This window comes from Mandrillus leucophaeus, unplaced genomic scaffold, assembly GCF_000951045.1.
Source record: "Mandrillus leucophaeus isolate KB7577 unplaced genomic scaffold, Mleu.le_1.0 Scaffold221, whole genome shotgun sequence".
Lineage (NCBI taxonomy): Eukaryota > Metazoa > Chordata > Mammalia > Primates > Cercopithecidae > Mandrillus > Mandrillus leucophaeus.
In genome coordinates, this window is record NW_012102266.1 from 793,191 (window position 1) to 817,054 (window position 23,864).

Here is a 23,864-nt window from a genome sequence, read left to right on the forward strand (position 1 = left end):
TTTTTTTTTTTTTTCCTTCAAGTTCTGGGATACATGTGCAGAACGTGTAGGTTTGTTACATAGGTATACATGTGCTATAGCAGTCTGCTGGCTGCATAAATGTCTTCTTTTGAGAAGTGTCTGTTCGTACCTTTTGGCCACTTTTTGATGGGGTTGTTTGTTGTTGTTGTTGTTGTTTTGTCTTGTAAATTTGTTCAAGTTCCTTGTAGATTCTGGATATTAGCCCTTAGTCAGATGTCTAGATTGCAAAAATTTTCTCCCAATCTGTTGGATGCCTGTTCACTCTTATGATAGTTTATTTTGCTATGCAGAAGCTCTTCAGTTTAATTAGATCCCATTTGTCGATTTTGGCTTTTGTTGCAATTGCTTTTGGTGTTTTAGTCATGAAGTCTTTGCCCATGCCTACGTCCTGAATGGTGTTGCCTAAGTTTTCTTCTAGGGTTTTTATGGTTTTGGGCTTTACATTTAAGTCTTTAATCTATCTCGAGTTAATTTTTGTATAAGGTGTAAGGAAGGGGTCCAGTTTCTGTTTTCTGCATATGGCTAGTTTTCCCAGCACCATTTATTAAACAGGGAATACTTTCACCACTGATTGCTTTTGTCAGGTTTGTCGATGATCAGATGGTTGTAGATGTGTGGTATTTTTGAGGTCGCTGTTCTGTTCCATTTGTCTCTTTATCTGTTTTGGTACCAGTACCATGCTGTTTTGGTTACTGTAGCCTTGTAGTAGTTTGAAGTCAGGTAGTGTGATGCCTCCAGCTTTCTTCTTTTTTGCTTGTCTTGGCTATACCGGCTATTTTTGGTTCCATATGAAACTTAAAGTAGTTTTTTTCTAATTCTGCAAAGAAAGTCAATGGAAGCTTGATAGGAATAGCATTGAATCTATAAATTACTTTAGGCAGTATGGCCATTTTCACAATATCAATTCTTCCCATCCATAAGCATGATTTTTTTCCTCATGTGTTTGTGTCCTCTCTTATTTCCTTGAGCAGTAGTTTGTAATTCTTCTAGAAGAGGTCCTTCATGTCCCTTATAAGCTGAATTCCCAGGTATTCTCTATAGTCTGATTCCAGTAGCTATTGGTTATGTTCACACTGGGAAAATTCAGCAGTTGAACATATTGTTTCTGCAATTTTCTGTATGCCCATGGTGCTTCAATAATAAATTTACAATTATAACAGGTTTATTGAGGGTAACTTACATGCCACATTATGCAGCCATTCACAAGTACAATTCAATCAAGTTTAAGAATTTTCTACAGTTGAAGAATAATCTCCATGGTATATTGTTAAATCAGCTATCACTTGCTCCTTTCCTTGCCGTTTATCATATTCTGTTGATGTCTCTAAGCTGCTATCATCTTTCCACAACGTGCACTGCTGACTGACACCTTTGTATTTCTTTACTATTTAATATAAATTCAGTGAAGTCTGTTCAAGAGTGAAGTGAAACACGTATATTCAATTAGTCATGATTCCCTGTATGTCTCTAACTTTGTTTTGAATTCAGGATATGTGTTCTCACAGTTCTAATCTATCTTTTTGGTTTCTGATAAGTTGAGTCTTATTCCAGGTGCCTTCGTTTTAGCTTGCCTATTCTATTCTATTCTATTCTATTCTATTCTATTCTATTCTATTCTATTCTATTCTATCCTATCCTATCCTATTCTACTAACCACATATCCTACCTTGTTTGACCTCTAACATCTTTTCATGTTTACAGAATAATTTATCTCTTGGTTTATTTTTCTTTTCTTTTCTTTTCTTTTTTTTAAGATGGAGTCTCAGTCTGCCACCCAGGCTGGAGTGCAGTGTCGCGATCTTGGCTCACTTCAACCTCTGCCTCCTGGGTTCACGTGATTCTCCTGCCTCTGCCTCTTAAGTAGCTGGGATTACAGGCATGCACCACAATGCCTGGCTAATTTTTGCAGTTTTTGTAGAGACAGGGTTTTGCCATGTTGGCCAGTCTGGTCTTGAACTCCTGACCTCAGATGATCCACCTGCCTCGGCATCCCAAAGTGCTAGGATAACAGGTGTGAGCCACTGTTCCACTGTTTCCAGCCTTATCTCTTGGATTCTTGACCTACTGTTTAATTTGTATTATGACTTCTATGCCCACCTGTCAACTCTGTGATCTAATAAGAACTGGATCCCACCACTACTGCTGGAAACTAATCTTATCTAGACTCTCCCCATAAGTTACTGTTTCTCATTTTTTCTAGCAATGACACAGATTTTAAAATTATGTAATAAATCCAGTTTTACTCAACTATCATGTATAATCAGTTAACAAAGTTAACTGAAGTGTTATAACAATTAATGCAAATATTCCTTATTTATACCATATAACAAGGCAATGCAAGATGACAAAAACAATACTAGCCATCTGAATCAGAATCACTATAGTTAAAAGTAAACTTTATGGATCCAGATTCAGTACCAGAAGTTAATACCAAAGACCAAATTGATCATATATATATACACACACACACACACAACTATGCATACATATGTTATTTATATATTATGTGTGTATATACTTACATTCTAACATACATACGTGTGTATATATATTAATATTTATATTAATATTATATATTTATATATAATATATATAATAAAGCCAAAATCGCGACACTGCACTCCAGCCTGGGTGGCAGACTGAGACTTCATCTTAAAAAAAGAAAAGAAAAGAAAAAGAAACCAAGAGATAAATTAATATTTATATATATAATAATTAATAATATATATTAATGTGTGTATATACACACACACACACACACACACACACATACACACATACTTTCAACATCATCTTTGTAGATGGATATATAATTGGCCTTGAAGGGGAATGAGAATCTGAGTATTATCCATCACATATTCACCAACTGCGACAAGTGATAGCTTCTCACCAGTGTCAACTTCTGCTGAGCAAATGAGATTAATATGGATACATCCAATAACTAAAAAGAGACACTTCCTTCTACTTAGACACTTTTCCACATTTTCTCTTACTTTCTCCCAGCTATCACCTTCTTGTCCTCAGATGCTGTATAAGATGCTGTAGTAGCGACTATTAAGTGTCCATCAGTATCCATTCTCCCTTTCTTACTTTTAGGAATAAAAAATTCCCTAACCACATCCCCACCCAACCACTACTTTTTGGTCAGATGTGTGGCTATGTACCCAGAAACATTTCTCAGTCTACTGTTCAACTGAGTGTAATTATGTCACTGAGTTGTAAAACACGGAATTTGAACAGAACTAGTATGTACAACTTTTGGTCACCCTTTAAAAGAAAATCACTTGTCTCCTACTTTCCTTCCTTCATCCTATAGGCTAGAATCTAGACAAAGTATAGAGAGCTTAGAGGTGGACATTGGAAGATAACATTTCTGGGGGATGTTAAACCAATTCTTTGGGGTCAAAATGCATAGATAAAAATCTTGGATTTGCAACTTACTAGCTTTGGGACTGTGGGACAAAAACTTACTTTTCTACTTATTTGTTGTATAGATAAAAATTATATATGACTAGGAATATGTGAGCATGTATATTGAACTTGCTTATTGCAATGTATAATTTTTATATTAAATGTGAAATATGTTAGCTATTAGGATGACATTTTTAATATGGAAATTAATCTTTATATTTATTTGATCTCTAAATGGGAACACGCACACTTACATGGGTTTAAAGTTTCACCTAGATATATACTCTATGCTCTCATTAAAAATTTTGCTTTTAGCAAACTACTACATTTTGATTATCAAATAATATTTACTAAAACCTACAGTAAATAATCACTGGTCATATTAAAACTATTTTTTTATATTCAGAACTCAAGAAAATTCCTACAGCAACTATTTTGTTACTGCAATGTTTAAGCAATCTAATAACGCCACAGCCCACATGAAAATCTCTTCCTTGAAAGATGCTTTCCTTTGTAAAAGAGAAAACTGGATTCCATTCTAGAAGGCTATAAAATAGAAAGCTATAAACGTATAAAATATATCACTACAGTGACCATCTCATTCACAGTATCACTGGGATAACCTCATGGAGGTCAGAGAAGAGACAAATTAGGGCATGGAGCTGGCATTATAGGAGATAGAAAAAGGGTTAGTTCTCATTCAGAGCTGAGGCTTAGGGTCCTGAGCGATGAGCTGCAGCAGATAAGAGAAAACCATGCAGATTTAGAAAATGAGATAATAAAATACAACAATTTTACAACTTTAGACTCATTAGAAATCATGTAAATGAATCTCAGAATCATGAGTATCTACTCCAATTGGCAGAGAAGTGACTCATACAAATACATATAACTGGATAGCAAAAGATCTGTTGGAAAAAATGTATCTCAACTCTTAACAGAGTAACACTCTGCATAATCATTGTCCAAATAATAATAATTAGTGGAAAAAAATAATAATTCTTACTCAAAGTGTTTACAAACATTGTTTATCTTTCCTATCATTGAAATGTCATCTTACTCTCTTAGGTTTCACAAAGATTGTGTCTTCCCACATTTTTGTCTTTAGAGGCTGATTTTTACTCATATTTTTGTGTCCAGGGTATGGCATGCAGTAAATAATATTCATGGAATTAATGTGAAGAAACCTTATGTCCAGCATTTTATTAGGCTCCCTAGTGTGTAACACCACATGCACAAAATGCAATGGTAGCACTACAAAGCAATAGCTTGGAAAGGCTAAGGGAAAGTAGCATCCAGGGGGATTCAGAAGGACTTCCCTAAGATACTAAGTCTTGGAGGATGAGAAGATTAAAGGAAAAGAGGAGAAAGTTTTGAAGAAAACCAGGAAACTTAGAGACAGGAAGGAGTATGGTACATAGGGATAGAAATAAAAGACCTCTATAAACTCAGATGTTTCTCTAAATATGAAGAAGAATCACATTTCGGGGTCCATGTTTAAAATGCTGATTCTCTTGGGTCCCGGCCTCAGTAATTCTGACTTAGTGCATCTGGATGGGATCCAGAAATCTTCATTTTAACTCTGATCCCCAGGTGATTTGGGTGCACTTAATCTACTTACTATATTCAGGTTGTTGTGTGCTTAGCTGAAGAGTATGAATTTTACTCTGAAGGTGTGAAGAATCCCAGAAAAGAATATTATCAAATGCACCTTTTTAAAAAATTGGAAACTAGATTATGAGAGGGTTAGACTGAAATCAAGAAGACACAGAGAAAGCAATAAACTGCAGTAATCCAAGCAATATATAAATTGGCTGTAGAGTCAAGGGTCCAGGGTCTCCTGGTATGCAAAATGGCATACTGGGAATCACATCATCCCTTGTGTGTTTATTTACAGTCTTTCAGTTTCCCTTGTCTTTTTTTTTTTCCTATAAAATGAGAACAGGGAGGGCAGAGCAAAACGGTGGAATAGAACATTTCACCAATTGTCCCCACTGCAAGGACACCAAGTTAACCATCTACACAGAAAAAAAAAAAAAATACCTTCACAAAAACTGAAAATCACGTGAGCACTCATAATACCTGGTTTTAACTTCATATCGCTGAAAAAGGCACTGAAGATAGAAAAAAACAGTGCTGAATTGCTGATACCACCCCTCCCCCACCCCAGCAGTTGCAGAGTGATGCAGAGAGTATCTCTGGGTGCTGGGAGACGGCGAATAGAGCAATAATTGCGAGGCAGTGATCTCAGTGCTGCCCTGTTAGAGCCGAAAGGAAAACCAGATCAAACTCAGATGACACCCATCACAGAGAGAGCATTTAAATCAGCCTTAGCAGGAGGGGAATCAGCAATCCCACTGGTAAGAAACTGAGTGCCTGTAAACCTCAATACTGAAGGCTACAGCACTCTGAGCCTCCAAGAAAATTTGAAAGGCAGTTAGGCTATAAGGACTGCAACTCTTAGGCAAGTCCTAGAGACAGTGCACTAGGAGATACACACATTATACTGAAACACCAACTGGGATAGCCAAGGAAGTTCTGGCATCACCCCTCCCCTAACCTCAGGCTGCATAGCTGGTGGCTCCAAAGAGACTCCCTCCTTCTGCTTGAGGTGAGAAGAGGGAAATGTGGGGAAGACTTTGTCTTACATCTATGATATGAGCACAGCCACAGCAAGATAGGGCACCAGTTAGAGTTGTGAGGCCTCCATTCCATGTCCTAGCTCCCAAAAGACATTTCTAGACATCCCCTAGGCCAGAAGGGAACCCATTGCCTTGAAGAAAAGAACCTAGTCCTGGCAATATTTTCCACCTGCTAACTGAAAAGCCCTGAATATCCAGCTGTGACACCCAGGTACTACATCGAGGACTTTGGGTGAACCTTTGAGACTTACTGGCTTCAGGTACCAGCAGAGCCACAGAGGGGTAGAACACCAAGTGAACTTGAAATAATTAAGAGGACTCAAGCAGGAATTCTGGAGTTGAAAAATCCAATTTGCATATTGAAGAGTGAATCACAGTCTTTTAACAGCAGAATTGAACAAGAAAAAGAAAGAATTAGTGATCTTGAAGACAGGCTATTTGAAAATACACAGTCAGAGGAGACAAAACAAAAAAGAATAAAAAACAATGAAGCAAACCTACAGGATCTAGAAAATTGCCTCAAAAGGGCAAATCTAAGAGTTATTGGCCTTAAAGAAGAGGTAGAAAAAGAGATAGAGGCAGAAAGTTTTTACAAAGAAATAACAGAGAACTTCCCAAACCTAGACAAATATACCAATATTCAAGTACAAAAAGGTTATAGAACACCAAGCAGATTTAACTCAAAGAAGACTACCTCAAGGCATTTAATAATCAAAATCTCAAATGTTAAGGATAAGGAAAGAATCCTAAAACCGGCAAGAGAAAAGAAACAAAAAACATACAATTGAGTTCCAATACACTGGCAGCAGTGGAAAGCTTACAAGCCAGGAGAGAGTGGTGTGACATGTACAGTGCTGAAGGAAAAAAAATTTCCCCTTGATTAGTATATCTGGCAAAAATACCCTTCTAACATGAAGGAAAAATAAAGACCTTCCCACACAAACAAAAACTGAGGGATTTCAGCAATACCAGAACTGTCCTACAAAAAATGCTAAAGGAAGTACTTCATTCAGAAAGAAAAGAACATTAATGAGCCATAAATAATCACCTGAAGGTACAAAACTCACTGGTAATACTAAGTACACAGAAAAACACAGAATATTATAACACTGTTACTGTGGTGTGCAAACTACTTTTATCCTAATTTAAGATACAAAACAATGAAACAATCAAAACTGATAACTATAAAAACTTTTGAAGACATAGTCAGTACAATAAGATATAAATATAAACAAAAAAAGGTTAAAAAGTTGGAGTATGAAGTTAAGGCAGAGAGTTTTTGTTGGATTTCTTTATGCTTGTTTATTTATGGAAATACTAAGATGTTATCAGATTAAAATAATGGTTTATAAGATAGTATTTGCAACCTCATGGTAATCTCAAACCCAAAAACATATAATGGATACACAGAGAATAAAAAGCAAGAAACTAAGTCATATTATCAGAGAAAATCACCTTTGCTAGAGGAATACAGGAAGAAAAGAAACAAGGAAGATAAGACCACAAAACAACCAGAAAACAAATAGCAAAATGGCAAGAGTAAGTCCTTACTGATCAATAATAACATTAATGTAAATGGACTAAACTATCTAATCAAAAGACATGAAGTGGCTAAACAGATGAAAAACCGAGACCCATTGATCTGTTGCCTACAAGAAATGCACTTCACCTATAAAGAGACATATAGACTGAAAATAAAAGATTGGAAAGAGATATTCCATGCCAATAAAAACCAAAAAACAGCAGGAGTTGCTATATTTATATAAGACAAAATAGATTTCAAAACAAAAACTATAAAAGACAAAGAAGGTCACTATATAATGATAAAGGGGTCCATTCAACAAGAGGATATAACAATTTTAAATATATATGCAACCAACACTCATATATATAAAGAAAATATTATCAGAAGTATTGGGAGAGAATAGGCCACAATACAATAATAGCTGGAGACTTCAACACCCCACTTTAAGCACTGGATACATCTTCCAGACAGAAAATCAACCAAGAAATATCAGATTTAATCTGCACTATAGGCCAAATGACTCTAATAAAAATTTACAGAACATTTTAACCAAGAGCTGCAGAATATGCATTCTTTTCCTCAGCATATGGATCATTCTCAAGGAAAGACCATATGTTACATCTTTAAAAAAAAGCATTAAATCATTCCAAAAGCTGAAGTAATATAATATCAAACATCTTCTCTAACCAAAATTGAATAAAACTAGAAATTGATAACAAGATGGAATTTTGGAAATTATGAAAATACATGGAAATTAAACTATGCTTCTCAATGACCAGTGGGTCAATGAAGAAAGTGAGAAAGAAATTGGAAAATTTCTTAAAACAAAGATGATGAAAACAAAACACTCCAAAACCTTTGGGATTCAGCAAAAGCAGTACTCAAGGCGAGGTTTATAACTGTAAGTGCCTACATCAAAAAAAAAAAAAAAGGAAAAATCTCAAAAAACCTAACAATGCATCTTAGATAACTAGAATAGCAAGAACAAACCAAATTTAAAACTAGAATAAAAGGAATAATAAAGATCAGAGTAGAAATAAATGAAATTGAAATAAAAAATACAAAAAAATCAATAAAACAGAAGGGTGTTTTCTCTGAAAAGTTAAACAAAACTGACAAACCCTTAGCCGGACTAAGAATAAAAGAGAGAAAGTCCAAATAAATAAAATCAGAAATGAAAAAGGAGACATTACAACCAATACTGTAGAAATTCAAAGGATCATTAGTAGCTACTATGAGCAACTATATGCCAATACATTGTAAAACATAGAAGAAATGGACAAATTCCTAGATACATACAACCTACCAAGATTGAAACAGGAAGAAATCAAAAATCTGAACAGATAGAAAGTAACAAGATTGAAGCCATAAAAAAATGTCTTCCAGTAAAGTAAAGCCCAGGACCCTGTGGCTTCACTGCTGAATTCTATCAAACATTTAAGGAAGAACTAATACCCATCCTAGTCAAACTATTCCAGAAAAAATAAGAGGAGGGAATACTTCCAAAGTCATTTTAGGTAACCTGTATTACCCTGATACAAAAAAACAAAAACCAAACAAACAGAAAAAAGACATATAAATTGAAAAAAAAAATACTACAGGCTAATATCTCTGATGAATACTGATGTAAAAGTCTTCAACAAAATACTAGAAAACTGAATGCAACAATATATTAGAAAGTTTCTTCATCATGACAAATTGGAAAATATCCCTGGGATGCTAGGATGGTTCAACAATTGCAAATCAGTCGACATGATACATCTTATAAACAGAATGAAGGATAAAATCACATGATCATGTCAATTCATGCTGAAAAAGCATTTCATAAAATTCAGCATCCCTTCAGTATAAAAACTCTCAAAAAACTTGGGATAGAAGGAACATACATCAACATAATAAAAATCATATGTCACAGACCCACAGCTAGTATCATACTAAATGAGGAAAAGCAGAAAGACTTTTCTCTAAAATCTGTAACACAACAAGGATGCCGACTGTCTCCACTGTTATTAAATATATTATTGGAAGTCCTAGCTAGAGCAATCAAATGAGAAAAATACAAAGGGCATCCAAATTGGAAAGGAAGAAGTCAAATTATCCTTGTTTGCTGATGATATAATCCTATATTAGGAAAAACCTAATGACTCCACAAGAAAACTATTAAAACACATAAATTCAGTAAAGTTGCAGAATACAAAATCAACATGCAAAAATCATTGCAATTCTATTTGCCAACAGTGAACAATGTGAAAAAGAAATTTTAAAATGTAGCCCCATTTACAATAGCCACACATAAAATTAAATACCTAGGAAGTAACCAAAGAAGTGAAAGACCTCTATAATGAAAACTATAAAACACTGATGAGGGAAATTGAAGAAGATAACAAAAAGTAGAAAGATATTCCATGTTCATGGGTTGGAAGAATCAATATAGCTAAAATGTCCATGCTACTCAAAGCAATCTACAGATTCAAAAACAGTCCTAAAATTTACACAGAATCACTAAAAGACCCCAAACAGACAGAGCTATCCTTGGCAAAAAGAACAAAACTGGGGGAATCACATTACCTGACTTTAAATTGTACTAAAGAGCTACAGTAACCAAAAGAGCACGGTACTAGCATAAAAACAGGCACATATACCAATGGAACATAACAGAGAACCAAGAAACAAATCCACACACCTACAGTGAACTCATTTTTGAAAAAGGTGCCAAGAACATATAATAGGGAAAAGACAGTCTCATCAATAAATGGTGCTGGGAAAACCGAATATCCATTTGCAAATGAATGAAACTATATCCCTCTCTCTCACCATATACAAAAATCAAATCAAAATGGATTAAAGATTTAAATCTAAGACCTCAAACTATGAAACTGTTACAAGAAAACTTTGGGGAAAATCTCCAGGACATTGGTCTCAGCAAAGATTTGTTGAGTAATACACCACAAGCACAGGCATCCAAAGCAAAAAATGAACAAATGGGATGATATCAAGTTAAAAAGCTTCTGCAAGGCAAAGGATGCAATTAACAAAGTGGAGACAACCCACAGAATGGGAGAAAATATTTGCAAACTATCCATCTGACAAAGGTTTAATAACTAGAATATATAAGTAACTCAAACAACTCTACAGGAAAAAAAACTCATAATCCAATAAAAAAATATGCAAAATATTTGAACAGGCATTTCTCAAAAGAAGACATACAAATGGCAAACAGGCACATGAAAAGGTGCTCAACATCACTGGTCACCAGAGAAATGCAAATCAAAACTACAATGAGATATCATCTCGCCTCAGTTAAAACGGCTTTTATTCAGAAGACAGCCAACAAATGCTGGCAAGGATATGGAGAAAAGGGAACCCTTGTACACTGTTAGTGAGAATGTAAATTAGTAGAACCACTATGGAGAACAGTTTGAAGGTTCCTCAAACACTAAAAATAGAGTTATCATATTACCCAGCAATCCCACTGCTGGGTATATACCCAAAAGAAAGGAAATCAGTGTATCTAAGAGATATCTGCACTTCTATGTTTGTTGCAGCACCGTCTTTTCAGCAGCTAAGATTTGGGAGCAATCTAAGGGTCCAGCAGCAGACAAACGGATAAAGAAAATGTGGTACTTACACACAATGAAATATTATTCAGCCACAAAATGAATGAGATATAGTCATTTGCAGCAACATGGATGGAACTGGAGATCATTATGTTAAGTGAAAGAAGTCAGGCACAGAAAGACAAACATGGGATGGTCTCACTTATTTGTGGGATCTAAAAATCAAAACAATTGAACTCATGGACATAAACAGTAGAAGGATGGTTAGCAGAGGCTAGGAAGGGTAGTGAGGGGTTTGAGGGGAGGTGGGGATAGTTAATGGGTACAAAAAAGTTAGAAAAAATGAGTAAGACCTACTATTTGATAGCACAATAGGGTAACTATAGTCAATAATAACGTAATTGTATATTTTTAGATAACTTAAATAATGTAATTGGATTATTTGTATCTCAAAACATAAGTGGTTGAGGGGATGGATACCCCATTTGCCATGATGTGCTTGTTTCACAATGCATACCTATATGAAGACATTTTATGTGCCTGATAAATATATACACCTACTATGTACCCACAACAAATTTTTTTAAATAATAAGAAATGAGGATACAAATACCTCCTACCTCAAAGGATTATAGAAAACATAAAAATAAAATAACACATGTAACATAACTACATGAACTGGCACATGATACATTTTATAGAAGTGTGTGTGTGTGTATGTATGTGTGTGTGTCTTTTAGAGATGGGATCTGGTCTCACTCTGTCACTCAAGCTGGAGTACAGTGGTGAGATCATGGCTTACTGCAGCCTCAAACTCCTGGGCACAGATGATCCTCCCACCTCAGCCTCCCGAGTAGCTAGGACTACAGGTATACCACTATGACTAGTTAAACAAATGTTCTTACAATAATTACACAGGAGTGGTAGAAAGAGATGACAGGCAAAATATTAGGAGGTAGACAGCATCATGAATAAACTCAATCAGACTTAGAGAAAGAAAAGGCAGAAGGTTAGGTTAGATTAATACTTTTTTTTTTTAAATTGTTACTTGTGATTTGGTTGGGGGGTTTATTTTTAATTTTCAAGAGACTAGATAAACAGTCAAGGATATCAGAAGAGGCGTTTGGGAGGAGAGTTGATGGGTTCAGCCTTAGATTTATTAAGTCTGAGATGTTTGAGGACATCTGAATAGAAGTTACTATTACATATATATATACATATGGAAGTCAGGAGAAAGACTGAAATGGAGACACTCTGGAATTAACCAATGTAAAGCTGAACCCACATTGACTTCGGATTATATCACCCTGGGAAAGCAGGTGGAATAAGAAGTAGAAAAAAAAAAGGAAGTCCTGACAAATGCCTGTATTCAGGGGTAAACAAAAAAAGAAGACATTCCCATAGAAGGACAGAGAAGGAGATGTAAGAAATGTAAAAGGAGGATAGTTTATAAAATGAAGGGGATAGTTTATAAAATGAGAGGCTTTTTATCTGTACCAAGAGTGGTAGATAGATCAGGTAAGACAGAGTTAGAAAAGTATATTTCCCTCAGTGTCCCAGCTGGTGACAGCTGTGATGGCCCCAATCTGTCAGTTTCCTTTGTCCTTATTTTCATTTAAACAGGCTACCTGGAAAATTCTAGGTTTCTAAAAAATCTCAACTTCACAGTAGACTCTGCCATATAAGTTATCCATTGTCTGTGAAAAACATGCATATTGAAGTAATCTTTTTATTAAGTTGCTCCCTTTGATGTGTTTATTACATACAACTATGCAGAGCTCATTCTTCATCTCCTAAATCTTTAGACCATGTTGTATCCAAATGCATGTATAAAAACAACACAGTTGATACTGTACACTTCCAGTCAGAGAAGAAATGTAGAATTATTCACCAGTGTTCAGTGTGTGCTCTCTATAATGCCCACCACAGATTGACAATAATCTCCACAATACTTATGGATGGAGTATGGGAACTAGTTCAGTAGTGGCCTGGTTAAGTCAGCTGTAAGAATGGAGATAGATGATCTCTACATCCTGCCTAAACTTTGTCTTCAACTCCGTAAATCTCTTCTTTTTTCCTACTGAGTCTTAGACATACTCATGTGTTTACACTAAAATGTTAATACAAACTGATAGTGTCACTTGAAGATAACGTCCTTACCAGGGCACACAAGTCCCTTCAGTTTCTAGTCCATGACTACTTTTCCAGGGCTGTGTCTTATCAAGTACAGAAACTTGGTTTCCGCTCCCTTGTTGCCTTCTCATGCCTTTATACTTTTTCACGTGCTGTTCCTTCTGCCTGAAATGTTCTTGCCTCATTAACATGTAACAACATGCACTAAAAACTTCACGTTTCTCATGTTTAATACATAATGTCACTTAATTCTGAGGACAGTCTTCAGGTTCAAGTATCACTATCCCCATTTTCTATATGGTAAGTGGACCTTTTGAGAGATAAAGTAAGCTTCCCAAGATCACACAGAGAGAAGTAGCATATACAGGCAGTCTGATTCCGAAGTCCACTATCTCAGCCTGGACTCTGTTCCCTTTTCTTCCTCTAGTCTTAGTAAGTTTTACTTGATCTTTGAGACTCAATTGTCCATTTTCAGGAGCTTGGGATCTTGTGTGCTAAGTCTATTTTAGTTCTTATCACACTGTGGTGTAATTACTGATTTACCAGTTTGTTAAAATAATATATTGTTCACCTCTTGAGAATAGAAACTGTCATTTATCTCCACATTCATGTAAGGTGACACATTCATGTAAGGTTGTGCTTACATTACAAACAAAAAAGCTAAGTTTCAAAAGTTATGGTAATTGCTCAAGATTACCTAGGCTGGAGTGAGACTAAAGCTGGACCTTGAACCTGAGGCCTCTGACTCGCAAACTCATGTGCTTTCCCTTCCTTTACATTATATTCTAGTACAATAACACAACAAAGTCATTTTAAAACAGGAAAATCCCTGTTTGGAAAAAAATATTCATGTAAGTAATACATATAAACATAAGCTACCTAAAACTTTGGAAACATTAAGAGAGTGCAAAGACCAAGTTGAAGAAAAGCAAACTTAATAATTTCATTTTCCAGAGGCAAATACTGCAACATTATCAAAATTTGGACCATGTTATTAATTTGTTAATATATCAGCCTGAAATAAGAAGAGAAGGGCTACAATTGGACATGTCAGTACCAGTAAATAAATATTTTATTTCACGGATTGCTGATTTTAAAATGATTTTTAAAATTCTGAACCTTCAAAAAGCATCTGAAAATAGGTAAGCTCAGTAAATCATTTAGCTGATGATAGCTTAACACTCCTTACATGCAAGTTCTTGGCCCAAGTAGGTCAACATTTACATGTAACAATAATGCCTACAAAAATATATATATATATCAGAAACTTTATGCACAACATTTGCCAAATATGAACTGTGTATTTATGCTTTATTAACCTACTATAATTCAGAATTTTCTTGAAACCTTTCCTCTATGCATAATGGCATACAAAGCCTGCTTTGTGTCATCAGAGTACATGAGTAATTAGAACAGCTGGAACTTAACAATTATTCAAAAGTTACACAGTGCAGATTTTCAGTATAACTTATACAAAACAACTCCTTAAATGGACTAAATCCAAACTATTGCTGTCGTTTTTATCATTTCCCAATACAGAAGCTTTTCTTTTGCTTGTTCATAATGCTACACCTTTTGTTAAGCAGACTTTATCTTCTTTATATCTACAGTGTTTGTAATAGAGAAGAGGGATATGTCTTATTTAAACTGGCTTGATTGTGGACATGGAATACTGTGACGTGGAGACAGACTCAACTGCTTTTGATGATGATTCCTGTACAAAATGACATCATGAGTTTTTACAAAAGAAAACGGAAGTAACATCAATTTGAGATAAAAATATATTCTAAATAGAAATATAGTATTTTTCTGAATCTGAACACCCTAGGCAATTGATGATATAGACATCCTATGGTCTCTAAAATTTGACTTATTGTCACCATGCACATATCTAATCTAGCCTCAAATAGCATAATCAATTTTAGAATTGATATCTCAATACAAGCTACATTGGCACTTAAAATCTGCAAGTCAAATTTTAAAGTCCTTACACTGAAAAATTTTCAATAAATTCATATTTCCTCAGATTCTAACTGGAAATATTTCTTAAATCAGTAAATACCCTGAGATGTCTGGATTCCATGTCTAAAGATTTTTCCTAGGAAAACTTTTAATTTTTTTCTGAATATTAGCTATGACTTTCAGATCCTACTTATGTAACAGAAATCATTCATTTTCTTCACCATACTTGCAAACACCACAGATCTCTGCCTAAGGGAAGTAAGAAAGTACATGAAACAGTCACCCTCATTTTGTTCCTGTAAAGAACTGGCAGACAAAAAGAGCCGAGGATGTGATGGTTGGGAATGTTTATGAGCCTCTGAAAAGTTCCAGACTTAAGGGATTTGAATACTGAGAACAAAATTCAAACGTATAAATCTTTACTCTTCTTCCTATTCTGCAGCTAATTTTAACCTCCAAAATGATGTTAGATGGGAAAAAGAAAATAAAGAAAAAGAAAGAAAGAGAAGATGAGGATGCTTCTAGTCCAAGTAAAGAGATGTCTATGATGCTTTCATAGAGGTGGACTAAAATAAGGCTATGAGCTCACAGTATTCAGTTTCAGGGTATCTGGAATTATCTGTGTCATTTCTATTCCAGTAAAGTGAACAGTATCCCATGAGGAACACTTTACAATTCAAGAAAAGTATAGGATATGTTATATGATAATCTCTAAAGTCCTTTTGAGTTTCTACTTTTTGATGTTAAAATATAGTGCTTCATAAAAAACTAAAAGATAATCCTACAATTGATACATTTAATTGTTACTAACCAAAAGATTCTACATTAAAAATAAATAAGTAAAGCTAGTAAATAGATGAGAGAGATTTTTTTTTAAAAGTAATCATCTCACATTGAATGTTTACTTAAACTCTTTCAGGAAAAGGCATTTACCTGAAATGATACCACAGTAATGACTGTGAAGAGCTGACTTCTCTGTGACTTTTTCCTCCATGGACCTTTTCTGCCTATATACACGGTGTGGGTGACCTGTTATGGCCATTGTATCATTGAGTGGCTCAATAAATATGAAGTCCTCATTGAGCTGTATAAATCCCATCTGGAATATATAACACAAAAAGATATGTAAGAAATACCATTTGAAAAAATACTTTTAGATTCTTCCACTCATACATTCTGTTTTTGTTAACAAACATGCATACAGTCTTCTAGTGAAACTAACTTAGCAACCCCACTAGTAAGGTAACTATCTTCCCATTTTATTACTTCATCGTTATGTACTTTATTGCACTAACATAAACTTCATTTAGTTAGTCTTAGCCTGTGTGGGTGGGAGGCTAGACGCCAGCAACAGATGCACAGTAAAAATTTTGGAATGTTAAAGGTTCACTTTGGGAGACCCATGGGGTCACTTAAATGTACAGCATGTACAGAAAGAGCAACACAGTTTTTAATTGCATACATGACACAGTCCAACTTTTTGACAGTCATTATTTAATAAAGTAATTCATATAACATGTTAAGACAAATGCAAGAGACAAATGCAAGAGGCATCAAAATTAATACATAAAATATTATTAAAGTCTTCTACTATATATTTTAAAAGCCCTTGAAGAATAAGAGAAAAATGAAGCATTACTTACATAAACAAGTTTCATTTCACATAGTGACATGTTTTAAAAGTCATTCAATTGTGAGACAGAGGGTTAAAACTGTAAAATACAGTTATGATCAATAAAAAGTACTTATAACAAGTAGGTAGGAATACTTGTAATATTTTGAGGCTAAGCCTAGTCATTTCTTCCTTTCCTTTTTTAGAATATAAATTTACATTATAACTGGGAAAGTGTTCCACATGAAAGAACATGCTATGACTTGATCTTTTCCATTTTTAATATTTAACTCTGTATAATTAATATAGATATATATTTATAGATAGCATACATTCAACTATATTCTCTTTAGCAAATAGTTTTGAGTAAATCATACACTAAAACCTGTATCACCAATCTGCTAATATCAAAGTTCTTAATTCTGTTTTGAATGATCAATGTCAATTTTATGTATATTTCATTTCAATTTGATCCACATATAAGTCACACAATAATAATATAATTATTTTCTAAAGTGGAAATTAAAAAAATACATATACCCTGAAAGAAATGCATGTTTTCTTTGGAAGTACAGAAGAAAGTTTTAAAAATGTGTTTGAATTATTAGAGTATTGCATCTTCCATTGCTAATATTCTACTTCATTTCATTCTGTACCAAATAAAATAAACCAAGAGTAAATCTTAAAATCCTAATCAATCTCATTTTATTGAATGAGTTTTATCACTAAAAATTATCAAGAACGAGAATAAGCAATTTTATCACCTTGATCTGTCCCCCTCCTCTCTCTCCTTTTCTCTCTCTCCCTCTCCCCCTCTATTTGTTTCCCTACGTCTCAATCTCTCTCTCTCTTTCTCTCTCTCTCTCTCTCTCTCTCGCTCTTGCTCTTGCTCTCGCACACACACACACACGTACACAGGCACACAAATATATTCGGGGGTAGGGGATAATGAAGAAAGATTTACTCTAATGAACCTTTAAAAATATTAGGCATATATGTGGGCCAAATATTTGTATAATTTTAATATGCCTTCAAATACCTTCAAATAAGTTCTTTCATTTTCCATACGTATTTTACTTCTCTCAATCTGAAACTAGCTTGTATTTTAAGGTAATTACATCAAATCCAGCAGTTTTTCCCTTGAGCTTAATTTAATGAGAAACAAGAAAATATTAAAGATAAAATTATTAAATAATAGCAATTTTATCACCTTGATCTGTCCCCCCTCTCTTTCTCTCTCTCTGTCTCCCTCTATTGGTTTCCCTATGTCTCACTCTCTCTCTCTTTCTCTCTCTCTCTCTCTCTCACACACACACACACACACACACACACACAAATATATTCGGGGGTAGGGGATTATGAAGAAAGATTTACTCTAATGAACCTTCAAGAATATTGGGCATATATGTGGGCCAAATATTTGTATAATTTTAATATGCCTTCAAATACCTTCAAATAAGTTCTTTCATTTTCCATACATATTTTACTTCTCTCAATCTGAAACTAGCTTGAATTTTAAGGCAATGACATCAAATCCAGTAGTTTTTCCCTTGAGCTTAATTTAATGAGAGACAAGAAAATACTAAAGATAAAATTATTAAATAATAGCCATTAAAGATGTAGTACATCTACACATAAATTAAGAATAGGTGGTGGTGTGTTACACATTATTGACCTAGGCTAAAAATAAAGAAATATGTTATTCTTGTCTTATGGATTAGTGTAATTCTGAGAGTCACAAAGTTTTCAAGGTCGCTCATAAAATTGACAGTGAGGCTGATGATTAAAATAATAATTATGATACTCAGCACAGCTCAGGCAAACATGCTCAGTTTCTGAAAATCATAAATTTGTGATTCAGTACATCCTTTCAACCAGGTTATAAACATGGTTAGATTTATAACAATAAACCTTATAAAATTTAATTGCATACTATCACATAAAATTTAATGACTCCAAGAACAGATTCTGAACTGGGTTCATAACTTACTGCTAGCTGTGTAACTACAAGAAACTAACAAGTTAGAAGGAACAGAAAGCAATGCTCTTATCATGGGTAACGCTCTGATAATGGGTAACCAGTCAATAAATGTTTGCTGTTATTTTAATTTTAATAATAAGGACAATCATAATAAATATAAGCACCCAAACATTTGAGTATAAGTTGAAAAACAGAGTACAAAGGATCTAACTTTATTAATTTTTGTATCCCTGTTAGCATGTAAATTACTGTCTGAAATAAATTATATTGTTGTTTTGTTAGGATTTGGAAGCTTCTTCATTACAAAACATTTTCTGTTGTATTAGAATTTTATCTACAGACACTTTTAAAAACAAGAAAGCTACTTTTAAAAAGGAAAAAAACAAGTTGGAATACTTATAAGTGGTGACTCATTCATTCAATACATGTTTATAGTCTGACCACTTAGTTCCAACTCAGTTCACTCTGGGGCATATTTAGCACCAAGAGTCACACCATGAACTTTCTATCTGGGCCTAGAATACTATCCTATGTCACACAAAGTGCCCTAGCATGAATATGTGTCATTCAAGATACTGGTTCATATTAAAGCAGAATTATAGAAAATCTTGAGGTTTTCTGTGTCCCCGCAAAGGGCTCACTTTTTCCATTAATAAAATAAACTGTTTTATCTGCACTGTGATTTTACAAGCTATGAAAGAACATGAACCCGTATTAACCTTTCTGCACAAGTGCCCTTGTGCTGGGCAATCCACAATTAGGCAGCCTTTGCTTTAGTGAAAATATTGTCCTCTGAATTTTAGCAGGAAATAAAATATTAAATATTATGTGAATGAATATGGCACAATGCATTATCTAAAATAAACACCTAGTATATATGTTTTTCATATTTTCCTTTTTAAATTTTTCGAAAAAATTTTAACTCGAGTCATTTCATGTAAATATCTGGATGTAAAATTAAGTTTAACAGTTGTTTTCTAATTTATTTCTATCTTCATAGGCATTTTCTCCTATGATTACATCTGTTCTTTTGTCATTTAGTGTTATCTGAGTTCTCAATTTAGTAAGAATTTCCGTATTTTGCAATTTAGCATTGCTTTTGTGAAAATAAGCTACCAGTCATTTCTTTTCTTACTGGTTGAAATTTCTTTTTCTCCATTTATGTGGCTCTGTGCTTTTTAAAATAACCATTAACTTTTATCTCCATGTAGATGTGCTGACACTACCACCAACTTCTAATCAAAACATAAAATTTGATTTGGACCATGTACAAGGAATGTTCATATATTGTTACTTTACCTCATTATTTATAAATGGTTCATTTATTCAAATTCAAGTTAATTATGGGCTATTAAATAAACAGATCCTAAAGCATATAAGATCTAACTAAAGAGTTAGAAGGAACAGAAAGAAATCTGATACTCTCCATTCTTTTCCCCACTCCTACTGGGATGACTATTTCACTTCAACTATCTCACTTCCAAATCACTGACATAACCGAAGTACTACCACAATTATCTGAAGTTTTCTCTTCATTCTTCCATGCTTCTTTCTTGCAATTTTCTTCATGTTCCATAACCTCTGATTTTTAGCTAAAGTTTCAGTGAACTGGCTTAAGGTATTTTTTGAGGGTGAGTTGAACAAATACATATTGAGCATTCATTAGATACTTAACATTTCAAGAGTCATGATAAAATCCTATTTTAAAAAAAATATGATCCAGCAATTCCACTTCTGGGTATATATTCAAAGGAAATGAAATCAGTATGTCAAAGAGAGATCTGCACCCTCATGTTTATTGCACCACTATTAACAATAGTCAAGATGTGGAATCAACCTAAGTGTCCATTAACAGATGAATGGATTAAAAAATGGTGTGTGTGTGTGTGTAGACGGAATACTACTCAGACTTAAAGAAAATCCTGTCATTTGTGACAACATGGATGAATGTGAAGGGCATTATATTAAGTAGAATAAGCCAACTACAGAAACAAATACTGCACTATCTCACTTACATGTAAAATCTAAAAAAGTCAGACTGACAGAAGCAGAGAGTAGAATGGTGGTCAGCAGAAGGAGAGAAAGGGAGTTTGGGAAGATGTTGGTCAAAGGATCCAAAATTTCAGTTAGACAAGAGGAATAAGTTCAAGAGACTTACTGCACAACATGGTGATTGTAATTAAAAACAATGCATTATATATTTGAAAATTGTCAAGAGAGTAGTTTTTAAATGTGGTCATCACAAAAACCTGATAAGTATGTGAGATAACAGACACATTAATTGATTTAATCTTTGCACAGTGTATGCATATATCAAAACATTTTGCACACCAAAAATATGTGCATTTGTGATGTATTTGTAATTTTTGTCATTTAAAATAATTTAAAAATATATAGCATATCATAATAACTAAATGTCCTAAGTGCTGATGGACATGTGAAAGGTGATAGATCATTATAAATTCAGGATCTGAGAAAGGTACCGAGGAACAGCAGGATTTGCATAAGACAAGTGCAAGGATGCTCCTTATAGAGGAGGCATTATGAGTGGGGGCAAAGAGGATGGAGAGTCTAGGCAACAGTTGGAAGATGTCTGGTTTGAGCAGAGAAATGGGAAAATATAGTCGGAAAATAAAATAAACTCATATAATTGAAAAAAAATATATGACAATGTTCTTGATGGGACAATGAAAGCCAATGTCTTGAATATCAAATATCTTAGGATGTAAGTCTATTGTTCCAATATACGGTATGTCTGAGAATTAGCAAGACACTAGAAGAAGCAGAAGTGTTTTGGTTGTAAACAGTGGTAACAGAAGTTGCTTAAAGGCTTTGGAATCAGTATATGCTTGTAAAAACATTTTAGACAAATGTCTGATGCAGTACATGATCTGAACTTCTATATAAGTTTGGCTTTATTTTCCTTTTTTTTTTTTTTTTTTTTTGAGATGGAGTGTCACTCTGTCACCCAGGCTGGAGCACAATGACATGATCTTGGCTCACTACAACCTCCGCTTCCTGGGTTCAAGTGATTCTCCTGCCTCAGCCTCCCTAGTAGTTAGGATTACATATTTTTAGTAGAGATGGAGTTTCTCCATGTTGGCCAGGCTGGTCTTGAACTCCTGACCTCAGGTGATCCGCCCACCTCAGCCTCCCAAAATACTGGGAACACAGGTGTGAGCCTCCTCACCCACCCTGGCTTTATTTTCTTAAGTATTTTCTCATAAGGTTATAATGTATTAATATATTTCATTATAAAGCATTACATAGTTTCAAATGTAAGCATGACATAGGGCTTGGCATAAATTACAATGCCATATGTTTTTTGCTATATTCAAATAAAATATCATTTCAGTATTACTGTAAATGGGAGTGATTTTTCATGCATTTGTGTATTCTATATCTACATATAAATCTGTATAAAACTACACTTCTGACACCTCATCTATCCTATTTTCTTATCATCTTAAAACACTCTTCCTGATGATCCTTTCAGTGTTTCCACAATATGCTCAGAAAGATAAAATCCTTCATGAAGATATATGAGGCCTATAAGGCTATGAGAATTGTATCATCTCCCTTTCCAGTTTTACTTTTACTACTCAAACTTCATATATAACAATAACAGACAAACTTTTACTGTGTGAACAAACATATTTCAAAATAACCTTTAGTTGCATGATTACATCTTGGCATTTTGCACACACTGCCTTCTCTTTCCAGAATGCCATTGGGTCTGTGAAGAGCTATCAATTCTTCAAAATCAAGCAGACCCTATCTTTTCTCCAGAGTAACCACTGCCTTCCCTATCTAATTCTACACCAGACATTTTCTGTTGTTGCACTAATATGTCTAATGTGGTTATAGTTTCATGTCTTTCTGATTAGACCATGAGCTACTTGAGGCTTTGGAATAGTGCTCATCTTCATGTCTTCAATACATAAGGTCTAATACATAACAGATGCTCAAGGAATGTTGCTCTTAACTCAATGTAGTCTTCCTTCTTGAGATAACGGAAAATGTATCCATCACTGCTCTGAAGAGCAGGTACTCACTCTACCTGTGATTTCATAGAGGGAAATAAGAATTTTATTTCTTCCACTGGGCATTTCCAATGTTGGCTTCCTTGTGTGCCCAAGTACTATCTTTAGGAAAACTTTTCAGATGATCACATTGTTAACCTCATTCCATTTTCTTTCCTAACCAAAGGACTCCAAAGAGAATCATAAAACTCCAGTGATAGAAGGAAAGTTAGAAATCATCTGAGCATTATAGGAGTTTTAAAATAAAGAAAATCAATCCTTAGAAATATTGCATGGCTTGCCTAAAATTATACAGAGAGTTAATGTGAATGTCAGGGCTAGAGTGTAGGCTTCCCAGTTTCCATGCTAATTTTTGGTTTTGATACATCACGCTATCTTTGCTTGCTACCTACACTCTACTTAAATTTTTACTTACATTCTAGTTCCCCCTCCCAAATCCCCAAACTTCAGAAATTGTTCTGAGGTTGCCCACAATTTCCTTTTTTATTCCCCTCTCTGCAGCATTTGATCCTTGCCCACTTTTCTCCTCCTTGAATTATCACTGCCCTGGTCCTTTTTGTCTCTAGAAACTATTTCTGTTCCCTTAAACAGGTCATGTTCCTCATTCCAAGGTTGGCTTTTGATCAGCAATTGTTTTCTGCATCTATCACACTCAATGGTTTTATACCTCCTTTATGGAGATGATTCCCCAACCCCCTCACTCATAGTCAAGATTAACCCTCCTCTCCCATCCAAGTACTAACCAGGCCCGACCCTGCTTAGCTTCCGAGATCAGACGAGATCAGGCGCGTTCAGGGTGGTATGGCCCTGTCTGCAGATGACATGATTGTATATTTAGAAAACCCCATTGTCTCAGCCCAAAATCTCCTTAAGCTGATAAACAACTTCAGCAAAGTCTCAGGATACAAAATTAATGTGCAAAAATCACAAGCATTCTTATACACCAGTAACAGACAAACAGAGAGCCAAATCATGAA

General features: G+C 34.5%; 1 protein-coding gene across 1 annotated transcript in view; it reads right to left on the reverse strand.

Moving 5' to 3' along the window:
* ADAMTS19 (ADAM metallopeptidase with thrombospondin type 1 motif, 19) overlaps window positions 1–23,864 on the reverse strand; it is a 293,732-nt gene that overhangs the window by 218,377 nt on the left and 51,491 nt on the right. The window contains exons 3-4 of the mRNA XM_011981215.1: window positions 19,486–19,535; window positions 16,185–16,350 (exon numbers count right to left, since the gene is read on the reverse strand). Coding sequence (XP_011836605.1) covers window positions 16,185–16,350; window positions 19,486–19,535 — 216 coding nt within the window. The remainder of the gene's footprint in view (window positions 1–16,184; window positions 16,351–19,485; window positions 19,536–23,864) is intronic.